We start from the raw sequence: 27,466 nt of genomic DNA, 5'->3' as shown, positions 1-27,466 counted from the left end.
AAATAGAGGCGCAAATCACTCCATTTCTCACACTATTCTAACCCATTCTCTCCCAACACCCCCAAACCCTCAAGGCTTTTTCCTAGCACCTCCTAGGTGTTAGTAACGAGTCCCAGAGCGCTAGAAGGGCCCAAGAAGAAGATCTTTCGGGTCAGAAGTTCTGTCTGTGCAAAACCCAATTCCTCGCCAAACCCCCTTGTTTCCTCAAAGGAAAAGACAATTGTTAGAAGCGAAGTGCAGACCGAATTTTGAGTCGCCACTTTAACAAGTGAGTGCATAGTTACTTTCATCTTACACATAGATATAAAGTATTTAATATTAATACATGTTATAAATGCTTATTATTTGTGTTCATGATATCTATGCTAGATGAATGATTTATACATGTTTACGTGATTTAAGCTGTATATGTAACTTTATACTTATAAATATATATATTGGTAGCGACAGGTGATGAGAGATAGGTGACGATAACAAGGTGATGATAGATATACGATGATGAATAGGTGATGCGAGATAAGAGATGATTAGGTGATGCCATAACCTTGACTTGCGATGTTGTGATGTTGCAATGTAGTCATATACCAGAGTATAGATGATGACCGCCGGCTAATCTAAGCAACATGTGGAAACACCGACAGGCTCATAACCTGTAGGTGATGAGTTACGACTTCAGACGATATGGTAACTACGTATTCATGCGATGATACTCTAACCTTATTGGACACGTATTGGGGGAGTAATCCCCAAATCAGTACTCTCTATGTGATGTAGGCAATGATCCTTAGGAACAAACATATAAGGAAATGCGATGTAAGGAGATGAGAGGTAAATACGATGTAGGAGATGACCCTTAGGATAAATCTTTAGGGAAGATTAAATGAAGAAAATGGGGATGTGTAATCGGGTTAATTGTTTGACATGAAATATGTGAAGAAACAAATTAACTATGTTATTTTTTGGGTTGAAAATCCTATGTATTCACCAGGGTTCCCAACCTGACCCACTCAGTTTATTGTATCATAGGCGACTATATGAAAGATACATTATGCTAAGAGATTTAAGGAGTATTAGGCCATTAGTTTAATTACTGTCAAGCTTGTAATATTTCGTTATGCTTATATTTCTGTATTGATGATAACATCCCAACGTTTTAATATAAATAAAAATACATTTATTCGGAAATGATTTGATAACATCTTTATCATGTTTTTGATGGGTTTTGGCTATAAGAACATCCTATGTGCTCATACAAACCCTAATGCTTGGATATAGGTTTCTCTATTGTACATGCATTCATCCAAGACTTTAAACCCTAGATCTAGCATGTAATAATCGATATTAACATAAGAATAGGGTTTAGATCTTACCTTTGATTTTTATGTAGCAATAAAAATATCAAATCCTCCTACTAATGGCTTCAGAAAGCTTAGAGTCACAAGTGTCACTCCTCTAATGGCTCACAAACACCAAGAGCAAGAGGATAAAGAAGGAGAAGAGGAGAGACACCCAAAGACGGCTGGAAACCCTAAGGAATTTGTTAGCCACGTTTTTGGTGCCCTAGGGGTCCTTAAATAGTGTGGCTATTAGGGTTATCTAACAAGGAAACCCTAATTTGACTGCTTAGGCCCTAAGCAGCCCATGGACTCCCTCCTTAGAGGCCTTGGACGATTTCTAATGGGTTTCCCCATAGAATTCGTCCACTCCATCCTCTATGGAGTCCATTAGCCCAATATTTAACTATCACACAATTGACAGTTCTAGTCCCCTTTATTTAATTAATGTCTTTTAGCCACAAAATTAATTCTTATTAATTGTTGACTAATATTAATTAAATTGTATGATTTCTTCTTTAATATATTATTCTCATAATATATTAATAAATCATAATTAATCCTCTCTCTCCATAATTCATCCTATCAAGTTGCTTTGGTGAAGGCAACCCAAAATGACCATGCACCATCGAGTCAAGTACATACCAAAATAGTTATGGACCTAGACACTAATCCAACAGTTTTCTAGGAACAAATTCTGCAATACTATTTTTCAAATGAGATACTCTAATTTTTAAATAAGCATAAACAAATTGGTCTTTTATGGCCGTGAAATTGGAAATGTTACAAATATGGTAGTGTTCTTTTGAAATATAGTACCCCTATCATTTGTTGGGTTTGACACCGTAGCAATAACATCATACTACCAAAAATAAAAAGTTAGTATCATGGACAAGATTTCTATGTGTTTCAGACTTGTTTTTGTTTTTTTTTATGTTCCATATTTGTTCTTCATGTTCCTGACACGTTGATCGCATTTTGAACATGAATTCGTGCCCATACACAATATCTAGCTCTATATAAGTTCTAATTGTTCCTAATAAAAATACTTGTACAAAAGAAGGCCTAAATAACAACTACTACTTCAAACGAAATATTTCATATACATTCTTATGTTTAACTACATTTAAATCAATAATATGCTTAAATAACATATTGTAGAGAAACTTACCCACAAAATTGTTAGCTTTTCACCATTAGAAGACATTTTTAATATATATATATATATATATATATATATATATATATATATATATATATATATATATATATTGAAAAGTTTGAAATAGAGGATAAATGAAATCCGAAATAATATATATATATATATATATATATATATATATATATATATATATATATATATATATATATATATATATATACTTTGAAATGTTTGAAATAGAGGATAAATGAAATCCGAAATAGGATTCTGAACTAAGTTCTCCAAAAATACTATATATAGGGGACCACAGTAATGAGTTAGGTTCACCATGTGGGTGACCCAACCAAAACGGATCTATAATATCTCATTATGGAGTTGGTGGTTATTTTGCAAAACAAATGTTTTCAAGTTGTTTCCTTTAAATTTACATCAAATTATGTTTAGTTTTAACAATATCTGTAAAATCTTCCATTATAATCGTGTTAGTGAATAACTCTTAATTATATATTTATATTGCCAAAAAATATAAAGTTACAAAAACAACTTAATTTCTTAATGACTTAGCCAAAAATAACCATCAAAACAGAGATGACACTAACACACATCACCTCCTTGTTTGACATGGTTTCTTGTTTGCGGTTTCGTCAAATGGGTTGCACTTTCGTGGCCCATTAGTCCAATATAATTAAACCCTAAATTTTTTTTTACCTCATTTTTCACACTCAATGATACAATAATTATGTGTCTTGATAGCTGAAAAAGACGTTCCATAAAACAATGTTTCAAGTAATCTTATATATAGTATTTTTTATCATATAAGCTGAAATTTAGAAATAATTTGTATAAGATTTGCATGGGAATCAGAAAAAAAAAAGATGAATGAAACCGTCATCTCCGATGGTACAAGTCTTTAATTCGTAGAACATGCATCAACTACTTGTACATGCACATACAACTTAAGAGAAAACCCCAAACCACTTAAGAGGAAACCCCACACCACTTGAGAGAAAAACACAAATGACTATATAACATCGCGATTTCGTATCCTCGAAAATGTGCAAAATGTTTTTTTAATTTTCCTAATTTTTTATAAATAACATGAAATCGAAAGTGAGATGATGATTTTGTAGACGAGTTGACGAAACCGCATGCATGCGTATATGGTTTCCTTGGCTATTTTTGGCAACCCTATTTTTTTTTTTTTTACAATTTTTTACTAAATTACTAAAAAATTAGACTATCTATGTAAATTTCTTTAAAAAAAATCATTTATCAAGGTTGGTTGAGTAAAGTGGAAACCATAAATAAACATTAAAGTTTGGTCAAATGTGGGTGGCACTTCAATACTTCAACTAATTGGTCCTTTTTTTTTAATTAATTTATTTTTTGTTGCTAAAAAAGGCTGCTAGGGATCAAAAACCACGGGCGACGATTGCACCATTTGGTGTAGTGTTAGTGGGGTAGTAGGTACGGTGAGTGACATACATATATTATAGTTCCTCCAAAACCCCCCATCATTGACCCTTTGGATTCATCATCTACTCTATTTCTGGCTTCTTTCCTCCCCACTTCATTCCCACACCCTCTGGTATGTTACGTCCTTCTTCCACCTGTTCTGATTCTTCGCAGATCTGTTTCAAAACTTATTATTGTTTTTGTTTACTTTCAGGTTGTGGATCACTAACTGGTGGAGAAATTTGAGGTAATGCTACTCCTCTATGGTTTCTGTCGGATTATTTGATAACTGGATTTGATGTATCAACGCTTAAGAAAGTTGATTTTGATTCAGAAGTTGTTACGAAAAAGCGTCATGATCTATGTGCACATTTAGGATATTAATTCGGAATCAAAGCAGTTTTCTGCATCCTCACCTTTAGTATTCCAACTAATTACATTCTTCTATTCGGAGGTGAATGGTTTAGGGAATCGACACGATTTCTGATTTCCTTTTACGCGATAACTGATGTGTCTTCTTCCAAAATGTGGATTTGATTTCGTAAATTACTAATAGTTTAACACTTGAGTTTACATCTTTATGAAATATACATGCATATAAAGTTTTCACACGATTATGTATCTGAAATCTCTGCATTTCATTTGTTAAGTTAGAGTACAGAATCTGCATAAATTTGATCTGGTAGAAAGAAGGTTCGGATCCAAGGGTAATAAGTGGTTTGCATGGTGTGTTTGTGACATAAAATTGATTTGTTGTCATGTTATCATTCAAAGAAACTTGTAAAAATAAATTGCAAAACAAAAAGCACATTGTTCTTGTGGAGAAGTAATGATAGATAATATGCTTTTGGTTTCATCAACGAAACTTGAAAATCTGAAGATGCTACAAGTAGCATCTATTTATCATCCCAACAACCTATTTTTTTATACTGATATATTTTTTAAAATTGATCCCCCATTAGGTTCTTTGCCTAATTGCTGAGCAATGGAGTTCTTGCAAGCGCCTGAGATCCAAATTGGCATTGGTTTTGCTGTTGTCATTGTTACCCTTGTTGCTTTCATCCTTTTCTCCTCCAAGAAAACCAAAGGTTCATCATACTCCATAAACTCACTTTATTTTATTATTTTTATTCCAAGTTCCATTTTGTCTCATGGGTTCCATCTGGTTTATCTGAAAGACTAAATCATAAGTTTATGTGTTGTTGTGAACAAACAGGGTCCATAGATCCTGAAAATTTTAAGCAATTCAAGCTTGTTAAGCGCACACAACTTAGCCATAATGTGGCCAAGTTCAGATTTGCTCTTCCTACACCTACTTCAGTCTTGGGACTTCCTATTGGACAGCATATTAGTTGCAGGTATTGATAGCAAACTGGTTTCTCCATTTCAATCTTGGCTGAATGCAAGAAACACAATTTACTTTTGTTTATTTGTGTTTTATAACTTTCATTTCTTTCTGTTACAGAATTATGCTTTCAGTTCTTTTTTTTTTTAAGGGATTTTGTTTTTAAAATCTACCCAAATCTATCAGTGTAGAGTTTTCATAGTACAATGCTGAAAAAGAAAGAACAATAGTAGGATGCTATAATAAACAAATCAATGAAAGTAAATTGCTTTTTCTGCTATTAAACATTTAAATTTTGATCTCAAAATGCATATACATAAAGGAATGTTTCTTTTTTTTCCTAATCAATTTGCTTGTTTTGTATTTGATCCTTTAGGGGTACAGATGGACAAGGTGAAGAGGTTATTAAACCATACACTCCAACCACTTTGGATTCTGATGTTGGATATTTTGAGCTTGTTATTAAGGTACATAATATATTATACAAATTTGTTTACACTTATCATTTACGTTATATATGCATTTTGTGTTTTCATATAAATCATCATATTGTGATGTGTAAATGTAGATGTATCCACAAGGTAGGATGTCCCATCACTTCAGAGAGATGCGTGAAGGTGACTATATGGCTGTAAAGGGACCTAAGGTAAATCAAGTCATTTATACTTTTTCTATGTCTTTCTATTTTTTTCTTTTCTATAAATTTATGTTTAATGATGAATTGAAACTAATCTAATTTGTAAGTTCATGTATTTATTTATTTTGGGCTTGAGCTTTAAAATATTGTAAATTACATTTTACAGGGGCGTTTTAGGTATCAACCAGGTCAGGTTAGAGCATTCGGAATGATTGCTGGTGGATCTGGCATCACTCCAATGTTTCAGGTGTTTATATATTTATTTATTTTAAACCTTATCAAGTCCTTTATTTAAAACAAAAATTATATTTTGTGTTGATAATGTTAGGTTGCTAGGGCTGTTCTTGAAAACCCTTCAGACAAGACAAAAGTGTATCTCATCTATGCTAATGTCACATCTGATGACATCCTTCTTAAGGCAAGTAATTATATATATACATAGTTTTAGTTTCTTATATTTAAATAATTTGATGATGGATTAATTACCACTTACAGGAAGAACTGGAGGGACTTACTTCTAATTACCCTGACCGCTTCAAAGTTTACTATGTATTGAATCAGGTAGGTATTCTTTTAATTAGTAACAAAACTAAAAAAAATCTATAATAAAGAAATGAATGAATCTTTCATTTTTGGGTTTATTATAAAATTATAAATTAAAAGTAAGGGCCTGGTTGGTTTTGTACATGTGTAGCCACCAGAGGGATGGACAGGTGGCGTTGGGTTTGTATCAAAGGAAATGATCCAAGACCATTTACCTGCACCTGCATCTGATATCAAGGTATCCTATTCTATTCCTTTCATTCAAATATTTATTCAACAGTGGTTAAAAAATAAAAAACCAAAAACTAAATAAAATCATATTTTGTGTATGAACAGATTTTACGGTGTGGGCCACCACCAATGAACAAGGCGATGGCTAGTCATCTTGAAGCTTTGGGATATGAATCAGATATGCTATTCCAATTCTAAATCCAAAACCTCCTATTGAGATTTGAGATTTTGTTTCTTGTATTTGGGATTTTGTTAGTGGGATTTCTATCTAGTTGAATAAAATTTAGTTTTTCCACCTCTAATTGATTGACTGATGCACTAACTAAGATGGTTCGTGATTGTGAATTGTTGCATGCAAACCAGATGCTTAGGTGAAAAGCCTCTTTTAAATCCTTCTTTCTGCACCAAGTTAAAATGAAACGCTAATATCCAGGCTTAAGTCGTTCATTTAGGTCAAATCTTGATGTTGTCTTTCATTATTTACATTCACAACTTTTCTATAAGTGTTGAATTGTTGCCCCTAAGGGTGTTCATTTGGATGGATGGTTTGATCCAATCCAATCAAGTGAACTCAAATTGATTTCGGTTCTCAAAACATGGATCCGAACAGTCCAAATTATGTTCAAATCCGATCCGATCCAATTGTTGGATTGGTTTTTATTATTCGGTTATCAAAAAACCAAAACATTTTAAAAACGATATATAATTATAATCCAACTTTACATAATAAACAAAAACAAATTATTTAGTTGTGATTTGAAATTTATAAATACTAAGAAGATATATTATAGTTAAATATTTTATAGATGGAAAACTTTTAAAAGGAAATGCATATTAATGTTTTTTTACCAGGTGAAACATTTTGAACCTATTTGAAAAAATAAATTACAAAATTAATAAATAACTATAGATATATATTATAAATAAATAAATAATAAATAATTATTCGATTTTTTGGACTATTCGGTTCATATTTTATAAACCAAAGCCAATTCAAAATCCAAAATAATAATTTGGTTTTGTTGAAAACCAATCTAAAAATCTGAACCAAATAGTCCAATCCAAATTGTCCAATTGGACAATTCGGTTTTATCCAATTAGTGAACAACCTTGGTTGCCCCTCAAACTTTGGTTGAGGGTTCAAATGAGGGGTGGGTTGGAAGAATAACAGTTATATATGAAAGTCATAGAGACAAGTCCTGGTTTAAATTCATTTGCATTTACGTTTGTACAGATTTGAGACCACAAAATTGGCCTTTACATTCCCCTTCTCTTTTGTGAGAAATTCAAATCACTTTACAACCACATTTCATCGTTTTAACATATTATACGCTGGTAAATCTTTGACACTTGTGACATCTTCAAGTGACAGTTCTCGCTCCAGTTGCATTCTTGTGGATTTCATAACCTCCTGCAAAATGCAACAATTTTAGTATTGAGTAAAAAAAAAAAAATAAATAATATTAAAAATTTGCTCACATTGAATTCCATATATGAAGCACGTTTAGCAAGCCAATGAGCATCCATGAGCTTAAAGGCAACACAGTACAGCTCATCAAATGCCAACTCATCGTTACTCAGAAATTCCAAAAACCGTATCCCTGACATAGATGTTGGCTTTCCTGCAAATCATCATAAATCTCTTAATACAACTTAATAGAGAAAGTCAAAGGTCAACTTTTAAATATATCATAATTCATAATTTGCAAATTAAGGTACAAAATTTTGTTTTGGATATATTAATTATGTTATTAAGTACCTGATTGAAGTTCCAACAATTGCACCAACATGAAAGAAATATTGATGCCAGCTACAGCAAAAGGATACTCCCATTCAGATCTATCTCCTTCATTTTTGTTTAGAAGGTTCTGGAATGCTTCCTGTTCATGTTCATATAATGAAAAAAAAATTATGAAAATTTAATAAATAGTATGTTTACGAATCGACAAACCACCTCCTAAAGTGAGGGAAAAGACACTTTTACCATTTGTGTCGTAACTTTTTACAATTTTGACCTCATTTACTTTTAGGCTAAATGCATGAAATAGCAACTTTAATCAACTTATTTGGTGTCTTTCTTAAAAATCTACCTAATTATAGCAGTGAAAATCACTTTATATTTATATGACACAGTTACAATTGAGTAATTTTGCAAAGTAAAATGCTGTAAATAATACTCCATAGTAAACATGGCCTAAATATTCAGGTAAAGAAACAAACCGGGTATTTCTTGGCAAAGAAGATAAGATTCTCTAGAGATATAAATCCTCCACCCCTGCAAAAATAGCATTCAAATTTATTTATTAAAATATTTAAAGCATAAAACTTTTGTTACATGGACTTTAACAATGTTATTAATATTACCTGAAGTCTGTAGAAGGATCAGATCCTTGCCACCCCATCTCTTTCCATACCTCTGATTTAAGCCCTGGGAGTTCCCTATTTGGATAAGCTGACCTCCATAATTGTCTTAATGCATCCTGCCACCCAAATTATTCTATCAAATTCTAAGAAAAACAAAAATCCCCAATAAATCAACCTCCTTTTTCAACAAAAACAAGAAACAAGATACTTACTTGATGCTCCAAACATGAACCATCAAAAGGGACTTCCAATCTTTTCTGCAGACTTCTCAATCTTGCCTCCTACCCAAGAGAAGAAGAAAAGTAACAAATGAATTCAGTATTTTCCTTGTTTCATGATATATTTCATTGTGTATTTTTTCTTATTGATTTTATTTATACTTGTAATGGAGTAAGTAATGGTGGAAGAAACTTCTTTGTTGGGCCACTTCCTGTTGTTGAAGGCAAAGTCCAAATCCTTGCAATAAATGATCCGGATCCAAGTAGAACTCTTGCTACAAGAAACAAAATGGAAATTTTCTCATCAATTAAAACTGAACATTAGAAAAAAAAAGGATTCTTCAAGTAATAACTCATACCTAACCATTGTGCCCATTCTGAAAGTATATTAGAGAACAGAAATGCCCAGTGGAGGTTTTCTTTTCTTTTTTCATCATACATAATATCTTCATACGTTTGTACCTAAAAAACAAAGATTAGATACCCATGATAAATATCATATTATATATTGTGATGAAAAGGAAATTGGGAAGATGAAATCATGAAAGCACCTGTAATTCTTTAGCCTTGTTGTCATCGTTATTCCCAAGTAAAGGTTCATTTAGGTCATCCAAATCTGCACCTATTAAATGCTCATGTTTTTTACCACCGACATCTCCATGATGGAGTCGTCTCCTTATCGTTCGTGATGTCATTAGTCCTAGTATGTTTAATCTGTCTGACGCCTGTTCAATTTTATCATGAAACCACGATTTTAAGTTTCAATTTTATATGCTCAGAAGCTAATGTAGAACTAGGTTCATAATCTTTAACTTCTGAAGTCAAACTACATATCTCAAAATCCAAATTTGATATGGATTGTGAACTGTATGCCCAAATTGATTAGAAAATCTTTCTATTTGTGATGAAAATTCACCAGCAATTATATTTTACTTGAAGATCTAGAGCAATTCATACGAACTTCGAAGTAAAAATTCACTAGGGTTGACATAAGTATACGACTTCGGAAGGTGTACTTGATATGTTATTAATCATCGACCAATTCACTAGGGTTGACATTAGTATACGACTTCGGAAGGTGTACTTTGATATGTTCTTAATCATTGACCAAATAGTCTTTCCTCAAAAGCAAAATTATGATTCGGGCATGACGAGTTAACGATAAATCAATTTCAATTTAATGCGATTAACAGGTGATGATATGATCAAGAATGGATCTTACCTTGAAGGGAGAGAAGCGGATCGGTGAAACCCAAATCGAGTTCCAGGGAAATTATATCGAGGGAGTTAGGTGAAGAGTAAGAAACGAGGCGAAGAACACCCTTTCTCTCTTTCCCTCCCTGTCTCTCCCTAGGCGAAGCGTCAGAAGAAGGAACAGAGACTTCCGATCCTTTCTTTACATGTACTTCACGTTTCTGGACGTCAGCCTAAAATGTTATTTCTTCGAAACAGGGCACACCGCAAAATCAGCGAATTTCGTTAACACCGACTTGATTGAAATGGATGGGTTTGGTTCGGTTTCCATAAAAACCATGGATCAAACGTTTATATCAATCAACTTTTATAGTTTTTTTTTTTTTTAGCCAATGACTTTTCATTTAACTTTCTAATTTATCTAATTCATCTTGCAACTTTGGTTTTAGTTGGAGATTATCACTTTGATCCAAAAAAAATTTAACCGACGTCAAAGGTCTAAAGTTTTTATTTTCTTATGAGTTTTAGCTTAATTTGTTTTGAATTTTTTTAATTACAATTTTCCTACTCATTAAATTCATTTTCTATTTTTTTAAATTTTGTTATATTTCTAATTTAAAATTAAACAAAAAAGAGTGTGTTATCATCCATTCACCCCCCCCCCCCCCCACCCCTCTTTTTTTCCCTCCGGTAACCACCACCGGTCACCTTCTTCACCGTAGCTCGCCGCCTCCACCTCTCACATTTTTAAGTTTAAGTTTGAGTCCTATTGTCTTGTAACCAAGAGTGGCTATTCCAAATGAAGATAGAGAGAGGGAGAGAGAAAGGGAGCTTGGGAGGGAGTGAGAAACCCTTGTCGATCGGCCATCATGTGTAGATCTATAAATACCACCACCACCACCGGCGTCGGAAAAGTAAAGAGACGAACTCAAGCCACATATAATGGTGGCAAAGGGTTTCCGATGAAGAAGAAGAAGGATCATTGTTTGGGAAACCCTAACTCGTCTGATACTCGTTAGTCTGAAACCCTAACTTGTCGGATCTGAAAACCTTAACTAGTAGTTGTCCTTAGTTGGCCAAATCGTTGCTCTACGTCGGCCTTTAGGTTCGACGAAGAAAGATGGAGAGAGACGAGGCTCGACGGAGACGGAGGCGACGTTTGTGGCTTGTTCCAGACGAAGCGAACTTTACAGATCTGGACTAAGGCGACGAGATTAGAGATCAGATCAAGGGTTTACAGATGGACGAGGATGCTATTCTTTGTCCCAAACGAAGAAGACGATGGTGGTCTATGGTAGGCGGTGGCGACAACGTTATGGTGAGAGAAAGAGGAGGTCTGACGAGTGGCCTTCGTCGGAGCCAGAGATCCAATGATATGTTTGCAGGTTTAGGAGGTCTGATGTATAATTAAAAAATGAAAATATAAAAGGCGAAATCGTCATTTTAAAAAATGCAAAACAAATTGGACCAAACTCACAACAAAATGAAAACTTTGGAACTTCGATGCTAGTCCATACATTTTTGGACCAAAGTGGCGATTTTCAGCTAACCACAGGGACCGTTTGTGTACTTTTATCTTTTTTCTTCTGATTTCCTTATTTTTAAATGAAACTCAAAGGAAAATCCTTATTTTTGCAAAGTTTATATTGTTTTATCCAAAGTTCATTTTCTTTCGGTTTTACTCCATAATTTTTATACAACTTGTTGCTTTTACTCATCTTACTTTCTTTCACTTTAACATGGGTGATCGCCTCTCCCCACAAACCACCCATTTTGGTATGGAACTCAAGTCGATAAACACACACAATTTGAAAAGAGTCGATGGACACACACATACACACCATCACAACCCCTCTTATCACCAACCAATCTTGCTTTGGAACTCAAGAATACAATTAACATACATATCGTTTCTGGATTTTTGATTTTCTACAAATCATTTGAGTGTTTGTGTGTCTACATCCAGATTAAAAACTTAGATATGCAAATCATGATGAATGATGATCATTTGATTTATGGAAAAAAGATTAACAAAAACAGCATGTTGATATATGTTTAAGAAGACACCTAATTTTAAAATTCAAACATGGGTTCTTGTGTTCTTGATCAAGAAAGAGGATAACGAATTACAAAAAACCTTCACATGACTTCATATACCACCTTATGACTTCATATACCACCTGACGTCGTATATGGTGGCTCCGATGGTGGAGCCCACGTCAACTCCACGCTAGAGAGGATACATGCTATCAGATGAGGTCTGAAGAAATCTGATTTGGGATTTCTATGGCGTCATGTAGCAAAGCAGGGAGAGAGGGGTTGGCGTGGGGTGGGATAATTCCGGTTATCATATGGTAGCAGAAGCATTTCATAGGGATCAAAGGGATATATGGAGCATGTGGTTTGCTTGGATAAAAAAGTGGGATAATTCCGGTTATCATATGCAGAGAATTATTTGGTTGAAGATATCTGGTGTCCCTGTACAGCTCTGGGATTCAAATGTTTTTACCATTATTGCTGGTAAGTTTGGAAGGGTACTTATACCTCAATAGTGTCCCAAAGATGCAATGAATTTGTCTTCTTGTAGAGTATGCATCTTATCCACTTATCAAGATGAATGTATTGATCAATGGATGAATGTTTATTGGAGAAATATGTCGTTTAAAATTAAGGTGCAAGAGGATGGAGATTGGAAACCACCGGCATGTGACATTGAAGATTATATGAATTCTGATTATGAGGTTGAAGAAGGTGAATTAGTGGAATCAGAAGCAGACGATTTTGAAAATGGATACTCGTTTGCTAAGGATCATGTTTATAAAAGGTTGGAGTTTGAGAGGGGTGATGGTAAGTCGTTGGAAGATGAGTCAGAGGTGCGTCCAGATCGGATGATTGGAGAAAAATCTAGATTCCAGGGCACGGTTGTCGAGGAGTCGATGGAAAACTTTAAAAATAATGACATTAACGGCGATGGTAGTTCCAAGATTCAAAGAATATGTGATTTGTCAAATGCTAGTATGGTGGTTGTCGAGGCCAACACAAATAATAACCCTAAATATTACACACTAAAATAGTGTATAATGGTAAAGGGATCGAATCCACGGAGATTGGTTCAATTTATAACTCTATGAAAAATCTCTTTGTAAAAATACTTGTAAAATGACAATAAAAATAAAATGGGGGGGGGGGGGTTTAGTGTTTTGAAATACTTGAAACAAACTAGAATTAACTATGATTTAAATAGACAAATGCAACAAAAATAAGAGTTTGATGTAAAATCAATAAGGGAGAGATGGTTGACTTAAAGTTTCCTCACTTTGACTTTTGATGAACATATCATTAGAATCCAATGGTGCAATACTTTGATTTAAATCCTTAATTTGGCTATAGTAATCCAAGGAGCTTGAGATTACCTAGACTTTTCTTAATTGTTGAAATGGCTAGAGAAGCTCATAACAATTTCCTTAGTCAAAGTCACTAATTCCAAATAGCATGTAATTAGTGAAAGTCAACTAGCATTAAGAACCAAAAAGTCACCAAATCCAAGAGGGGTCAAATGCTTTCACCACCATGTTGGAGGAAATGTTTTTATGATTGTGTGAAGCAAAAACAATACAAAAATCATTTGTTGCTTGCTAATTTGAGGATCCTTTACTTAATCAAGAAATTAGCCAACTAATCACCACAAACACATTTAAACTCATGAACTAAAACATACAAGTAATGATAAGATATTAAAGCACAAAACATTCCCATAAAGATTCAAGAACATGTTCATGGTTTCTTCAACATTCAACAAAAGTTCAAAGGATTAACCAAAAGTCAACCAAGATTAGTTTAGCCAAGCATGGCTAAACCCAAAGAAACAAAGTTAGAGAAAATTGTACCAAACATTAAGCAAGAATCAAGAGGTAAAAATATGATGTTCTTCAAGTGTTCTTGGCCTTCAAAAGTCTTCAAAACTCCAGAGAGAATCTCCAAAAATCGGATGTCCAAGAGTCTCCAAAAGATGGGCACCAACCTTCCTCAAATAGCTCAAAAGAAGAATTTCCGAAACTGCCCTTGCTGGAGGTTGCGCGACCCACGTGATGTTGCGCGGGTGGTCCCTGGATGTAACATCTTTGAGGTTTTGGGCCTCCATAGCTTAGCCCACTTAGCCCAGATCGAATCCAATCACCTCCTAGCCCATTTTCTTTAAGTTTTTCTTCATTTTAAGCCCAATTTGACCTCTCCAAATCCTCCAAAGCTCGTGCACTCTCCCGATTAAAAATCTACGCACACTTGAATAAACTCCCGCATCTTGCAAATTTAAAGTTTATTTCTCTCCAAGCCTTTAAATAACCATCAAGCTCGCTCCATGCATCATCTCCACAATCACCAAGCCTAACATCATTTTTGTCTACCAAATCTCATCGCTTCCCATACGTCCCGAACACTCCCGCTCCGCTAGACCCGAAAACCTGCAATTATGCTCACAAGATTCGAAAGTACCCGAAATAGTCATAAAATAACAAAAGGGAAAATATGCATGGAAATTATCTAAATTATGAATGAAATATGTTAAAATAAACTATAAAAAGAAGTAAACAAAACTAACTATCATAGTACAAATGGGATATCGGATACACCTGAGGTGGATGTGGAAGTCCAGAGTAAAGGCAACCCAAGTACTCAAAATGGTTTTTTGAGTGGTATTGGCCTGGGTAATAATATTGTTCAGTTTAATGATAATGTTAATTAGAGGGCATGATAATGTTAGCGGGCTTAGACAGGAGGAGTCTGGGGTCCAAATGATTCCAGATTTAAATAAGGAGGCAGGCAGTGAATACTCCTTCACTCATTCTCGTGTTCATAAAGATAAAAAGGCAATGGCTTCTATGAAATTCAAAGACATAATTAGAGACACAGCTCACAAAAAATGCAAAGCATAGGAACTTCATTCAAAAAAAGGTGTGACATTGGATATTCCAGTAGGCAGCTCGGAGTCAATTACCTCCGGGGATTCTATCTCGATGGAAGTGGAGAAGACGATAGATGTTGGAAGATTGGTTGGCTTTCAATTAAAAGGGTCGGAAGATAGCTTGAAGACTATTATTGAAGGAGAAGGTGTTAGAATTGTAGCATAATGAATTGTACGTCCTTAAATTTGAGGGGGGCTGGTGTAGTTCGTAAGCAGGAGTGGGTGAGGGATTTGAAAAGGAGGTATGAATTAAACTTTATGTTGGTGATTTGTTGTCATCAATATTATTTAAGTGTAATGGGATTACTTTGTTGACCAAAGCTGATCTTGATAAATATTAAACAAGTAAGGAAGGTGTGGAGTACACACTTGTTTAAGTTTGATCAAGTTTTCAAAGTACACTGTCATTTAGGGGCGAAACCCTTAAACGAACGGGGGTCCGGGGGCAACGCCCCTGGGAGCGGGGTCCAAGGGGCGGCAGCCCCTGGCGGGGGTCAAGCTATATAGGGTATGTTGCTATATAAAAAATGCATCAGAAAAACATATTTTCAGAGAATTGACCATTGTTTGACCCTTATCCAAACTTCCGTTTTATGTCAGTTTTTACAGTTTATGACAGTTTGAAACTGTCATATGACAGTTTTCAGACAAAGATCATAAATTCGGTTTTGGTCTCATTTTCTGGTACAAACGAAATAATCATCAAAGCATTCCAAATTCTTGTCTCTCTGAGTCTTATCCGATTAAAGAATTTTGGGAGTACCACCCAAATGCTTTAATCTGAAAGTGGTTTACACAATTCTCAGAATTTCAAGCCTTACTAAACCCCAAATCTAACACTTTATTGGTTGTCAGGAAACACAAATGAAGGTTAGTTCTGTTGATCTTGAGCAGTTTTGGGATAACTCTACTTATGGTTGGGAGGCTGTTGATTCCTATGGAAGATCCGGGGGGGGGGGGGGGGTATTTTGTATTTGGAATCCTTTGATTTTTATGGTCTCTGATGTTGTCAAGGGAGATTATTTTATATTGTTGTCTGGTATTTGGTGTGGTATACAGGAGAAAGTAAATGTGGTAAATGTTTATGCTCCAATTGATAGGGAGGAAAGATTGTGTCTTTGGAATGAGTTAAAAGAGTTGAAGAATGTTAGAGATGGTATTTGGCTCTTCATGGGAGATTTCAATGAGGTGCGTTGTAAAGAAGACAGGTTTTCCATGTTGGTGTGTAATTCTTCAATGGAAGAATTTAATTCTTTTATAAGAGATTGTGAGCTTGTGGAGTTCAATATGGGAGGCAGGAAATTTACTTGGATGAGTCCTGATGGAAAGAGATTAAGCAAAATTGATCGGTTTTTGGTGAATGATTTATTCCTTGAAACTTGGACCTTTGTTGCGGTTACGGCTCTTCCAAGACTTCATTCAGATCATTGCCCTATTGTTTTGATTAGTGATTATGTGGATTTCGGGCCAATTCCTTTTAAATTTTTTAATTCGTGGTTATTACTTGACGGATTATCGGATGTGGTTCGTATATCTTGGGAAAAAAATTTAGAAAACAGGAGATATGATCTTAATTTGCTTAAAAAATTGCGAAGGCTTAAAGGTGATATTAAGTTGTGGCGTAATAGTTTGAGATTAAAAGAAAATGAGGAGATGTCGAATTTGACTAAGAAAGTAGATTGGCTGGAATTACAGGCGGGAACTCAGCCTCTGTCTTCACTAGAGAGGGAAATGCGAAAAAAATGGTTGCAAAGAATTAATGAAATTGATGATATTAAGAGGCTTGACTTAAAACAAAAGGCCATAATAAGATGGGATGTTGACGGGATGAAAATAGCAGGTTCTTTCAAGGCATAATAAATGGAAATATTAAAAGAAATAACATAAGTGGGCTCAATATTGGGGGGGGGGGGAGGGGGGAACGGATTCGATGAAGATTATGAATGAGGTCTGGAAATTTTATTCTTCAAAGTTTGATGAGAAGATCACGGTGAGACCGAAGATTATTAATAACAGATTTAAGAAAATTTCAAGCAATGATAGAGAGGATTTAGAGGTCGTTTTCAACAGAGGAAATCAAGAAGGCGATTTGGAGCTGTGGGAATGATAAAGCGTCAGGTCCGGACGGATTTACATTCAAATTCCTAAAGGAATATTGGGAAGTTCTAAAAGAGGACATTGTAAATTTTGTGAAGGAGTTTGAGGTCATGGGGAGGATAAGCAATGGTTGTAATGCTTCGTTCATATCTTTGATTACTAAAAAGTCGGATCCGTTGGTTCTCAGTGATTATAGGCCGGTTAATCTAATTGGTTGCATGTATAAGATTATCTTTAAAATTCTTGCGACGAGGCTAAAAATGATTATGGAAAAGATAATTGGATTAGAACAATCAGCTTATGTGGAAGGAAGAAGTATTTTGGATGGCCCGCTCGTTATAAATGAGTTGTTTTCGTGGGCTAAAAAGAAAAAGAAGCAAGTTGTTATTTTTTTTTTTAAAGTTGATTTTGTTAAAGCGTTTGATTCTCTTAATTGGATTCTCTCCTGGAGCAAATGAATTTTGGAGCCAAATGGAGGAGTTGGATTAGAGGGTGTTTATTATCCGGAAAAGCTTTTATCTTGGTAAATGGTTCGCCCACAAAGGAGTTTGAGATTAAGAGAGGTGTTAGACAAGGTGATCCTCTCTTTCGTTTTATTTTTATCATAGCCATGGAAGGCCTAAGTGTTTGTTTAAAGGATGCTTGTGATCATCTTATCCTTCGAGGTATTTCATTGCCTAATAATGGTCCTATTTTGTCGCATCTTATGTATGCGGATGACGTTATGATTGTGGGGGAGTGGTATGAGCTCAATTTTATCAACTTAAATAGGATACTTAGATGTTTTCATCTTTCCTCAGGTCTTAAAGTTAATCTCGGAAAGAGCAAAGTTTTTGGTATTGGGGTTGATAATTTGGACATTGATCGTCTGGCTAGTATTTTGCATTGTGAGCCCGGTTGCTTTCCCTTTAAATATCTTGGTCTTCCTATTGGCGCCAATATGAACCTTGTTAAAAGTTGGAATTCGATTATAGAGAAGTTCAAGAATAAGTTGTCAATATGGAAGGCTAAAAATCTTTCGTTTGGAGGTAGACTTACTCTTGTCAAATCCGTCTTGGGTAGTCTTCCTCTTTTCTATTTTGCTCTTTTTAAAGCTCCTAAGAAAGTTATTGCAGTTTTGGAAGGCATTAGAAGGAGATTTCTTTGGGGAGGTGTTGAGAATTGTAAGAAGATCCATTGGGTTGCTTGGGAGACGATTACTCGACCAAAAAAGTTGGGTGGATTTGGTGTTGGTGATCTTAGATCGATGAACATTGCACTACTAGCAAAATGGTGGTGGAGATTTAGAGTGGAGCAAAATTCGCTTTGGTCCTCTTGTATTAGGGCATTGCATAATACTAGAGGAATTGATGGGATGGCTTTTGCAAGATGTGGGATACCGGGGCCTTGGCTGAAAATTTATCAGATAAACTGGGAGCTTGATGAATGGAATATTGGTCTTGATGATTTGTTTTGTAGGAAATTAGGAGATGGGAAACATACCCATTTTTGGAAAGATAAATGGTGTGGTGATATAATTTTAAGAATGGAATTCCCGGAGTTGTATAAGATTGAAAGTGAAAAGAATTGTAAGGTCTCAGATAGGATTAATATTGGCGACAGTGTTGTTTTTCAAGGCATGTGGAAAAGATGTCCGAGAAGTGGTAGGGAGTCGGTTGAGTTGGAGAAGATGACAAGTATGGTGGCAGATACAACTTTATCTAGAAAGACAGATTCATAGGAGTGGAAAGTTGGAGAGTCCAACATTTTCTCTGTTAAATCTCTTAGAGATTTAATGGATAATAATTTGGATATCCATAATCATATGGGGGATTTCATTGGGTGAAATGGGTTCCAATTAAAGTGAATTGTTTCGTTTGGAGGCTGCTTTGTAATAGAATTCTGGTGGCTTGCAAGCTTGTGGAAAAAGGAATTTTGTTGGATTTTGTTACTTGTCACTTCTGTGGGGAAATAGAGGAATCGGTTAAGCATATTTTTACACAGTGCTCGTTCTCAAAGAAGATATGGTCTTGGTTTAGTAATTGAAGTGGCTTACTGCCTTGCATTCCCAATAATTATGATGAGCTTAAAAAAACTATTTTGATTTCCTTAAGCATTAATAAGAAGAGACTGAAGCTCAGGTTGATGTTAATATACTCGGTGTTGTGGAGTATATGGAGAACTCGCAATAATTTTGTTTTTAAGAAGAAGAGATGTTCGCATCTCAAGACGACAGATGATATTCAAATCCTTGCTTTCAATTGGGTTAAGAATAGATCCAAGTTTAATTCTATCTCGTGGTTTAATTGGTGTATTTCTCTTTTATGCACTTGTAATTTGTAAATCTTTTTTGTGCTGGCCTCTTGTTAGTCTTTAATGCATTTGCAGTTCAAAAAAAAATTAAAATTATTAAATATTAAAGAAATTGTAAGAAATAACCTTTTTTTTATTATTATTTTTTTTTATTTCAACATGGACCAAATCCACAACAAAACATATTGAATAGTATTTGCAGTTTTAAAACATCGAGGACCTTGCAAAATTTCATGATATGCATTCTAGGTTAACAATTGAACGGGGCCTTAAGAAAAGACAATGTATAGTTGTATGTGTCGATAGGTGGCACGAGATTTGGTTATATATTTTGTACAAATGTGTACAGAATTTGAGATGCAAAGTTTTAGGTAAAATACATAAATATTCTACAACTATTATGAGTATTACCTAATTACAATATATGATAGTTGTATCTTTAAGATTATATACTTGGTTGTTAAGAATTGTAACTCTTTGCTTGTTGTGATTGTATTAGAGAATGTTTTCACTGATGATGCTTGTTGTGATTGTATTAGAGAATGTTTTCACTGATGATGAGTTCAGGCATGGAAATGACACAAGGTATATGCCCAAACCACAACGTATGCTTGAAACAACAAATGAAAAGGTAGTACAACATATTTTTATGGTTTTGTCTATAATAGCCTCGTTCATTCATTTCTTCCTATTAGGCTATACATCATACTTGGAAAAATCTATACAACTAAACCAATGTAATCCAAATATAAAGTAACTTTCAGAGCTATAATTGACTAGATTTTTCAATGTATGAAGTCTCTGATTAAAAAAAAAAATACAAGTACGATGGTTGAATGAAAAAAAAAGTACAATGGTGCAATAGGATGAAACTAAAGAATGATGCTGTAATAAACAAATATAGAGAAGTACGTTGGCACATAGAAAAACCATTACTATGAGAAACAACTTTAGGCTATAAATCAAAATGTTAAATGTATGATATCTTAAAATTCAAAATTGAAAAAAAAAAAAAGCAAAGTTACAAGAAATTACAAAATCAAATTATGGTTGCTTCCAAATGTCTTTAGGAGACACCACGATGCCCACGGCCACCACATTCAGAACACATGATGTTACCGGTTCCTCCACAACCTGCAACAACAAAATCAGCAAATGAAACATACACACCCTATTTGCTCTGATACCATGTTAGATATATGTGGAGTCTAAAATTGTCTCCCATATATACACATATTATATATGAGATCCAGTAACAAATTTAACAAGGGGTTTGGTTACCTAGGCATCGAACTTTGACAATGATGCCCTGACTCTCCATTATAGAGTCAACATATAGTCCAGATCCAGTGCAAGTGGCACAAAGAACAGCACCCTTGGCTTCACAACCATCACAACGCCTTTTATTCCCAATCTTCTTTTCATCTACTGACAACCCAACTGGTTTCTCAATTATCTCCTCTGGAACAGATTTATCATAACAGAAAAGGGACTCAAGACTGCTTAATCTTCTGTGCATATTCCCTACTGCATTCGATGAAGACTGCAGATCAAATATCCATCACCATCAGCTAATTTTTACACCCAATTCACATAAACTCTCATGTTTCAATTACTTTAACCAGATTATGCAAGCAATTAATTGAATAGGTAACATAAAAAATTCAGAATTTCTAGGGTTTTAATGTTAAGTAGGACTAAAGTGCTAGCTGGATTGATCTTATAACAAGGACTGTATCTGGATAATAATTTTGATTTTCTCTACAAAATGCTTCATCAATTCACAATTCTTTTGTTTATCGAAGTAAAGAATACTAACAATCTGCGAAGGAGAGGGATGAGCTGCACCATTGTCTGAGGTAGCTTTCATCTTGAGAAAGAAACGGCGTGTTGGTTTATCAGCAAAACAAATGGATTTCCCATGAAGATGTACGGAAGACGGAAGAGGAACAGATAAGCTCGCATATGGTGAAATCTTCGAAGCACACTCCATTATACGATAAAAATGATTGAATTTTTAGGGTTCCGAAGTAAGAATCGACTTATGGGGATTTCAGGAGGAGGAGAAGAGCAGTTATTGGGTTTTGGGGAGCGATCGATGATTTCTTTACCTTCCACCTCGTTGTTAACGACGAACGGATACAACTTTGATTACGTTCGACCTTCCGACGCAATTTGCAAAGCCACCTTACCAAAGAGAAGTCCACATGTTTTTCCCATATTTTAAAAAAGGCCATCCTTCTTTTGTTATTGCATTAAGCCACAAAAACTAATTTTTTTTTTCTTTTTTTTTTAGTGAGGGTGATAAAGGGCTTTTATGAAATCGAGAGAAGGGATAATCACTTGTAAGGGTGATTAGTTTCAGCTTTTATACACATTTAGTCATAAAATTTATTTTTGTGTTCTATATACTTTGAGCTTTTGAAACTGTTCAAAAAAAAAAAAAAATACTTATATAACCGTGTGTAACGACCCAATTTTTACGTCCAAAAATTTCGTTTAAATTAAGTGGTTTTGTAAAACATTTGTAGTAAAACATCATCCGATCATATCATTTCATAAAACATATATCGTGTCTGAAATCCCAAAACATGAAAATAATAATAATGTCAGAGTACAATCCCAGAACATCTCATAATGCGGAAAACCAATAAGTGTGTGTATGATGTGCCGCTACCGCGCCAGCTCCTTCCCCTTCGCTGAAGAGGTACCTGAAACAAAAACTGAAAACTGTAAGCACGAAGCTTAGTGAGTTCCCCCATCGTACCACATACCATACAATCATAACACATATATACTGCCAGGCATTTCTGGGGTGCCCGACCTACCCGGTACGGCCATTCTGGGGTGCCGACCTATCCATGCGGCCATTCTGGGGTGTCGTCCTTCACGTGTCAAGCCATTCTGGGGCATTGACCTACCCATGTCGAGCCATTCTGGGGTGCTGACTACCCTTCAGTCCTAACAACCGAATCTCGGGGACTCTTCCCCCTCCTACCACCTCTATCTCATGTAACATATCATGCTAGCAGCTAAACATGTCATAACATACTGTTAGGCATATCTGGGGTGCCTAACTACCCTTCAGTCCTAACAACCGAACTCTATCACTATCACATACCATATCACGCTAGCATATATCATATAAGGTAGTAACAACACAGATGAATATCACAAAGACACACACCTAGCATACGATCCCTACTGGTGGGTCGGCATTGTGGTCGTAGACCCACCGCTACTGGAAGGTAACTCACCTCGTAGTAGCTGCTGAACTGTGCGGGAATCCTTTAACTGCTGCTGCTGCTGCTCCGGAAATCCTCCGACTAAAATTCCCACAAAACACTTAGTCAGAAACTGACATCTACTCTTAGGGTAAAATGACCATTTTACCCCCTGACCAAGTCAAAGTCAAAGTCACTTCTAGATGACCTGACTCGCCGAGTTGGCTGGCCAACTCGCCGAGTCCTTATCCTTCCATTAGACCTCAAACCCGTCTCTACTCGTCGAGTTAGGCGATGACTCAACGAGTTTTCCTTCTAAATGAACATCGACTGAATCCTCATTCGACTCGCCGAGTTGTATGAACAAATCGTCGAGTTCATCATCAACTGATACTCAGGTCCTGCCCTTGACTCGTCGAGTTATATGAACAACTCGTCGAGTTAATCTTCATCTGATGAACACGTTCTGTCCTCGACTCGCCGAGTTGATGAACAACTCGTCGAGTTCAATGAAGATTGCGTTGGACTCGCCGAGTCCGTTCATGCACTCGCCGAGTACCATGAATTTCCAGAACAATTTGCTTAGTTCAGAATGTTGGGTCATTCCCCGAGACTCTCTAAAACCTTTCCACACTCATCAGGTCCTTTTGACCCTCACTGATATGGGACAAAACCCTTGGACTCGCCGAGTCGGTCACATCCCCTCCTTAAAACTTCGATTCCTGATGTACAACACTTGACCAAAAGATAGATCCAAGCCCCTAAACCCGATCTAGCACGTAAAGTTACAAACTTTATGTGCATGCATGGGACTTTTGAGCTTAAAAGGCTCTAAAATGGTTCTTTTGTTGCATGGGGCCTTCCTTGGGTGCAAAAGCAACCCAAATATGTCTTGTGACTCCAATAATGACATGATCCCGAAGCTCAAACCCCCAACCATGTTTGCAAACATGGTTGGCCACCAAAAATGGCTTATAAAAGCCCTAAATCACCTCAAAGAGGGATCTAAAAAATGAATGAGCAAGGTTCAGACTTTATACCTTCTGTAGACTGCAAATGATGAACCAAACTCGAATCCTTCAGTCTCCTCTTGATCCTTCTATGCTCTTCCTTCTTCCTTGAGGTCAAAACTCATAAGAATCACTCAAAAGCCTTAGATTTTCTCAAGAATGGCTAGGGTTTGCTATGACAAGTGTTTGGGAGCATAAAGGGGGGATGGAGGCTGCATAAGGTCGTTTAAATAGGGTGTAAACCCATGGATTAGGGTTTTTGTCCAGACAGCGGCTACTCACCGAGTCCGCAACTTAAACTCCGCATCTCATCCCGCTTCTACTCGGCGTGTCAGTCCTTCGACTCGCCGAGTCCAAGGCCAAAAATGCAAAAATAATTGAAGATTTAATAATAGAATACGTACCAAGAACCATGTGATACACCGTGTATAGTGAATTTTGCTAATTTCAGTTGTCTTTTCCGGCCAAATATGGTTTTCCAGTCAATTTCTCCAGCCAAACATCATTTTTTCGATGAATGGCGTTCTTGAATGATACACTTTTTTCAGAATTCTGTGGAGTTCTAAGATTTGAAATATGAACACAACCAAATTTCGAACTTCAAATTTCAAGATTCCTTTTAGATTTTAAATTTTCATTTCATATTTCGAACAAGAACAAAAAATCCCTAAAAGTTTTCAAAATCAAGCTTTTATGGAGTTCATTTCATATTTTGAGCTTCATTTGGAGCTTCATTTCAGATTTCGAGCTTCATTGTTCTTCTCCCATACAAACACGCATACGGAGAACCCATCCATTTAAGGTTTTTAATAAGGAAACCATCGATTAAGATTTGATTTTGGGTTTTTTATGAAAAGGAAACGCATTGGTTTAGGGCTTTTCTAGGTTACACACACACGATGAACACGAGAACAAGTTATGGGTTTGTTCCAGATTCGAGTATGTTTTTCGTTTGTTCAGATTCAATTTATGATTTTTTTTCTGACTTATGTTCAATATGCAGCTTCGATTTTTCGATTCAGTTTGTATATGGGTCTACCCACATGATGATCATAGTTGTACTCGAAAAAGATTAAACTGCAAAACTTGAAAAGTCATCGAAACCCTTGAATTTCAGAACTCGAAAATATGTAGTTACACACTGTAACTTCTTTAAAGAAAAAGAAAACTGAATAGACGGTTATAAGGTGTGACATCCCCATTTTCACGGCCAGAAAAGACCGATTTCGTTTATGCTTTTATAATAAAATCAGAGTAATCTTTCAAATAAAAGTGATGTAGAATTTGTTCCCAAAACAAAATATGATAAAAATTTATCAAAACATTTCTTAAAGAAATGTATTTTTCATTTCATTACAAAACTCGGGATGTCAACATCGATACAGACCAAAAGCATAAACAATACAGTATAGGTCGTACAACATTTATTTACATCTACTAGCCTATAATCCAAAATCTCTCGTCATCATCAAACTATGCTCTTGTTCCACTACCTGTAATACAGAAAGCTGAGTGTGTCGGACTTGAGAGCCTGGCTAGCATATAGGGTTTTCAACCCACAATAAATAAATTTATTAATTTCATCAACCAACAATAACCCTAATTACCCATTCCCGTTATCCTCACTTTACGTCCCTTAACACCTATCATAAGAGACATAGCCTAAGGATCATCATCGGGATGGACAATACTACTAAGGGGATTCCTCAGCCATATATGTCTGTAAGGCAACCATGAGGGGATAGAATACACCGGTGAACACATCGTTCACAAACACTTACATGTTGCGGGTCTGCTAGCGTTCCACTGGACTGTCTAGAAAGGTCCGTGGTCGTCTTCTATACTCCGCTAAATGACTGGAACATCGACAACTTCAAGGCCTCTCATCATTTTATTTCATCACACATCAACTATTTCATCTACCCATGTATTGCCCAACATATTTGTAGATAAAAATACATATATAGTTTAAATCATTCAAAACATGTATAAAACATTCATTTAACATCCATCTCAAATAAACAAATGATATATATATATATATATATACACACACACACACACACATAACACATATTTTATATAAAATATTTTATATCTATGTGTAAGATGAAAGTGACTATACACTCACTTGATAAGATGGTGATTGGACAACACTTCGTTCCTTAAAACAATATTTTTCGATGAAACCGGGAGGTTTGCACAAAAACTAGGCTTTACGCGGGCAGAGTTTCGACTCAAAAAACTCTTTTTCTCGGAGACTTCGGGCTCTCTAGGGCTTTCTTCTGGTGCTAGGATGGTACCCTAGGTTTGGGGGGTTTTAGTGTAGCTTAAAAGAGAGTATAAGGGTGAAAGGATGAATTTTTTTAAATAATTCGGGCAGCCTCGCACCCCTTTTATAGGTGGCCGAAGCCCCTCATTATGTTGGGCGTAACTTTTTGGTACGCGGAGCGTACTACTTTGTTCAACTTTTCGCTGGGCATACTCTCGTACGCTGGGCGTAGGGGAAAACGTGGAGCCTGATCGGATTCTAAGCTTCAGATGCATGCAAGCTACATACACGCGTCCACCATGCGAAGGAGTAGGGGGACGTGGCCGACTTTGGACCGTGTACACGAGTACGCTGAGCGTACTCCCCCTAATTTTATTTTTCAAACTTAAAAAATTTATAACTTTCGCATATGGGCTTCGTTTTCGACGTTCTATATATCAACGCGTAGGTGAGACCGTGCTCTATAACTTTCATTTAGACTCCGTTGGCTAACTTTGACTTTATTTTTAAAGTTATAGTTTTAACAGGCCGGGACAGGAAAAGTCCGTTAAAAATTCATAACTTCTTCATCCAACGTTCGTTTTTGTCTGTGTTTTTACCGTTGAACTACTATCGGCGAGATCTTTGATTCTCGTTTAGGTTGTGTCGGCTAAAAATCGCTCGATCTATGTTTCGAATTTCGGGTTGCATACCGTTATGCCAAATCTTAGAAAATTCATAATTTCCTCATACGAAGTCAAATTTTGACATTCTTTTTATGCACGCTCTCGGTTTAACGTATACTACGACTTTCATTTAGATCGCTAAGGCTAAAAAACACTTTATCATAAAATCACTCTTTACGTCACACAGCGTCGTGTCGGTTCTATCGTGAAACTTCGACAGGTCATAACTTATTCGTTATAACTCGGATTTCGGCGTTCTTTATATCTCCGGAATCCTTGTTACGACCACTGCAACTTTCTTCATAGATATCTGTTTTATCTAACGTTTTATTTTTATCCTTAATTTATTATATCATCATAATTAAATATAAGATACATAAATTCACATCATCATTAATGGTTGACCTAGACTATTACATCATCATTAATGCTTAGCCTAGAAACATGAGCATTACAGTTCTCT

General features: G+C 35.6%; 3 protein-coding genes across 3 annotated transcripts; 1 reads left to right on the top strand and 2 right to left on the bottom strand.

Annotated features, from left to right (window-relative positions):
• Positions 1–3,960: 3,960 nt before the first annotated feature.
• On the top strand, positions 3,961–7,009 carry LOC111890671 (NADH--cytochrome b5 reductase 1). Its single transcript, XM_052763592.1, has 11 exons — positions 3,961–4,084; positions 4,166–4,198; positions 4,914–5,039; positions 5,168–5,309; positions 5,673–5,763; positions 5,865–5,942; positions 6,100–6,180; positions 6,262–6,355; positions 6,433–6,494; positions 6,628–6,714; positions 6,813–7,009. The coding sequence occupies exons 3-11, from the start codon at positions 4,937–4,939 to the stop codon at positions 6,903–6,905; spliced, it is 831 nt and encodes a 276-aa protein (XP_052619552.1). The 5' UTR covers positions 3,961–4,084; positions 4,166–4,198; positions 4,914–4,936; the 3' UTR covers positions 6,906–7,009.
• An 887-nt stretch (positions 7,010–7,896) lies between these two features.
• LOC111890669 (uncharacterized) lies at positions 7,897–10,816 on the bottom strand. The gene is made up of 10 exons (XM_023886770.2): positions 10,512–10,816; positions 9,841–10,014; positions 9,649–9,751; positions 9,452–9,564; positions 9,284–9,352; positions 9,072–9,187; positions 8,928–8,982; positions 8,467–8,587; positions 8,187–8,329; positions 7,897–8,118 (listed from the first exon to the last, which is right to left on the bottom strand). Exons 2-10 carry the CDS (start codon positions 9,982–9,984, stop codon positions 8,017–8,019), a joined length of 966 nt encoding a protein of 321 aa, XP_023742538.1. The 5' UTR covers positions 9,985–10,014; positions 10,512–10,816; the 3' UTR covers positions 7,897–8,016.
• A 9,937-nt stretch (positions 10,817–20,753) lies between these two features.
• Positions 20,754–22,054, bottom strand: LOC111890664 (uncharacterized). Its single transcript, XM_023886764.2, has 3 exons — positions 21,652–22,054; positions 21,114–21,375; positions 20,754–20,966 (listed from the first exon to the last, which is right to left on the bottom strand). The coding sequence occupies exons 1-3, from the start codon at positions 21,823–21,825 to the stop codon at positions 20,899–20,901; spliced, it is 504 nt and encodes a 167-aa protein (XP_023742532.1). The 5' UTR covers positions 21,826–22,054; the 3' UTR covers positions 20,754–20,898.
• Positions 22,055–27,466: the final 5,412 nt, after the last annotated feature.

Source organism: Lactuca sativa, chromosome 5, assembly GCF_002870075.4.
Source record: "Lactuca sativa cultivar Salinas chromosome 5, Lsat_Salinas_v11, whole genome shotgun sequence".
Classification (NCBI taxonomy): domain Eukaryota; kingdom Viridiplantae; phylum Streptophyta; class Magnoliopsida; order Asterales; family Asteraceae; genus Lactuca; species Lactuca sativa.
This window is presented reverse-complemented; position numbering and strand designations above follow the sequence as displayed.

Coding starts and splice junctions, on each gene's coding strand:
- LOC111890671 (XM_052763592.1), top strand. CDS start 4,937: ATGGAGTTCTTGCAAGCGCCTGAGATCCAAATTGGCATTGGTTTTGCT. Junction 5,040..5,167: donor CTCCTCCAAGAAAACCAAAG/GTTCATCATACT, acceptor GTGAACAAACAG/GGTCCATAGATCCTGAAAAT. Junction 5,764..5,864: donor ATTTTGAGCTTGTTATTAAG/GTACATAATATA, acceptor GTGTAAATGTAG/ATGTATCCACAAGGTAGGAT.
- LOC111890669 (XM_023886770.2), bottom strand. CDS start 9,984: ATGACATCACGAACGATAAGGAGACGACTCCATCATGGAGATGTCGGT. Junction 8,588..8,927: donor TCTTTGCCAAGAAATACCCG/GTTTGTTTCTTT, acceptor GAACATGAACAG/GAAGCATTCCAGAACCTTCT. Junction 8,119..8,186: donor CTTCATATATGGAATTCAAT/GTGAGCAAATTT, acceptor TGCATTTTGCAG/GAGGTTATGAAATCCACAAG.
- LOC111890664 (XM_023886764.2), bottom strand. CDS start 21,825: ATGGAGTGTGCTTCGAAGATTTCACCATATGCGAGCTTATCTGTTCCT. Junction 21,376..21,651: donor ATCCCTCTCCTTCGCAGATT/GTTAGTATTCTT, acceptor TTTGATCTGCAG/TCTTCATCGAATGCAGTAGG. Junction 20,967..21,113: donor TGTCAAAGTTCGATGCCTAG/GTAACCAAACCC, acceptor TTGTTGTTGCAG/GTTGTGGAGGAACCGGTAAC.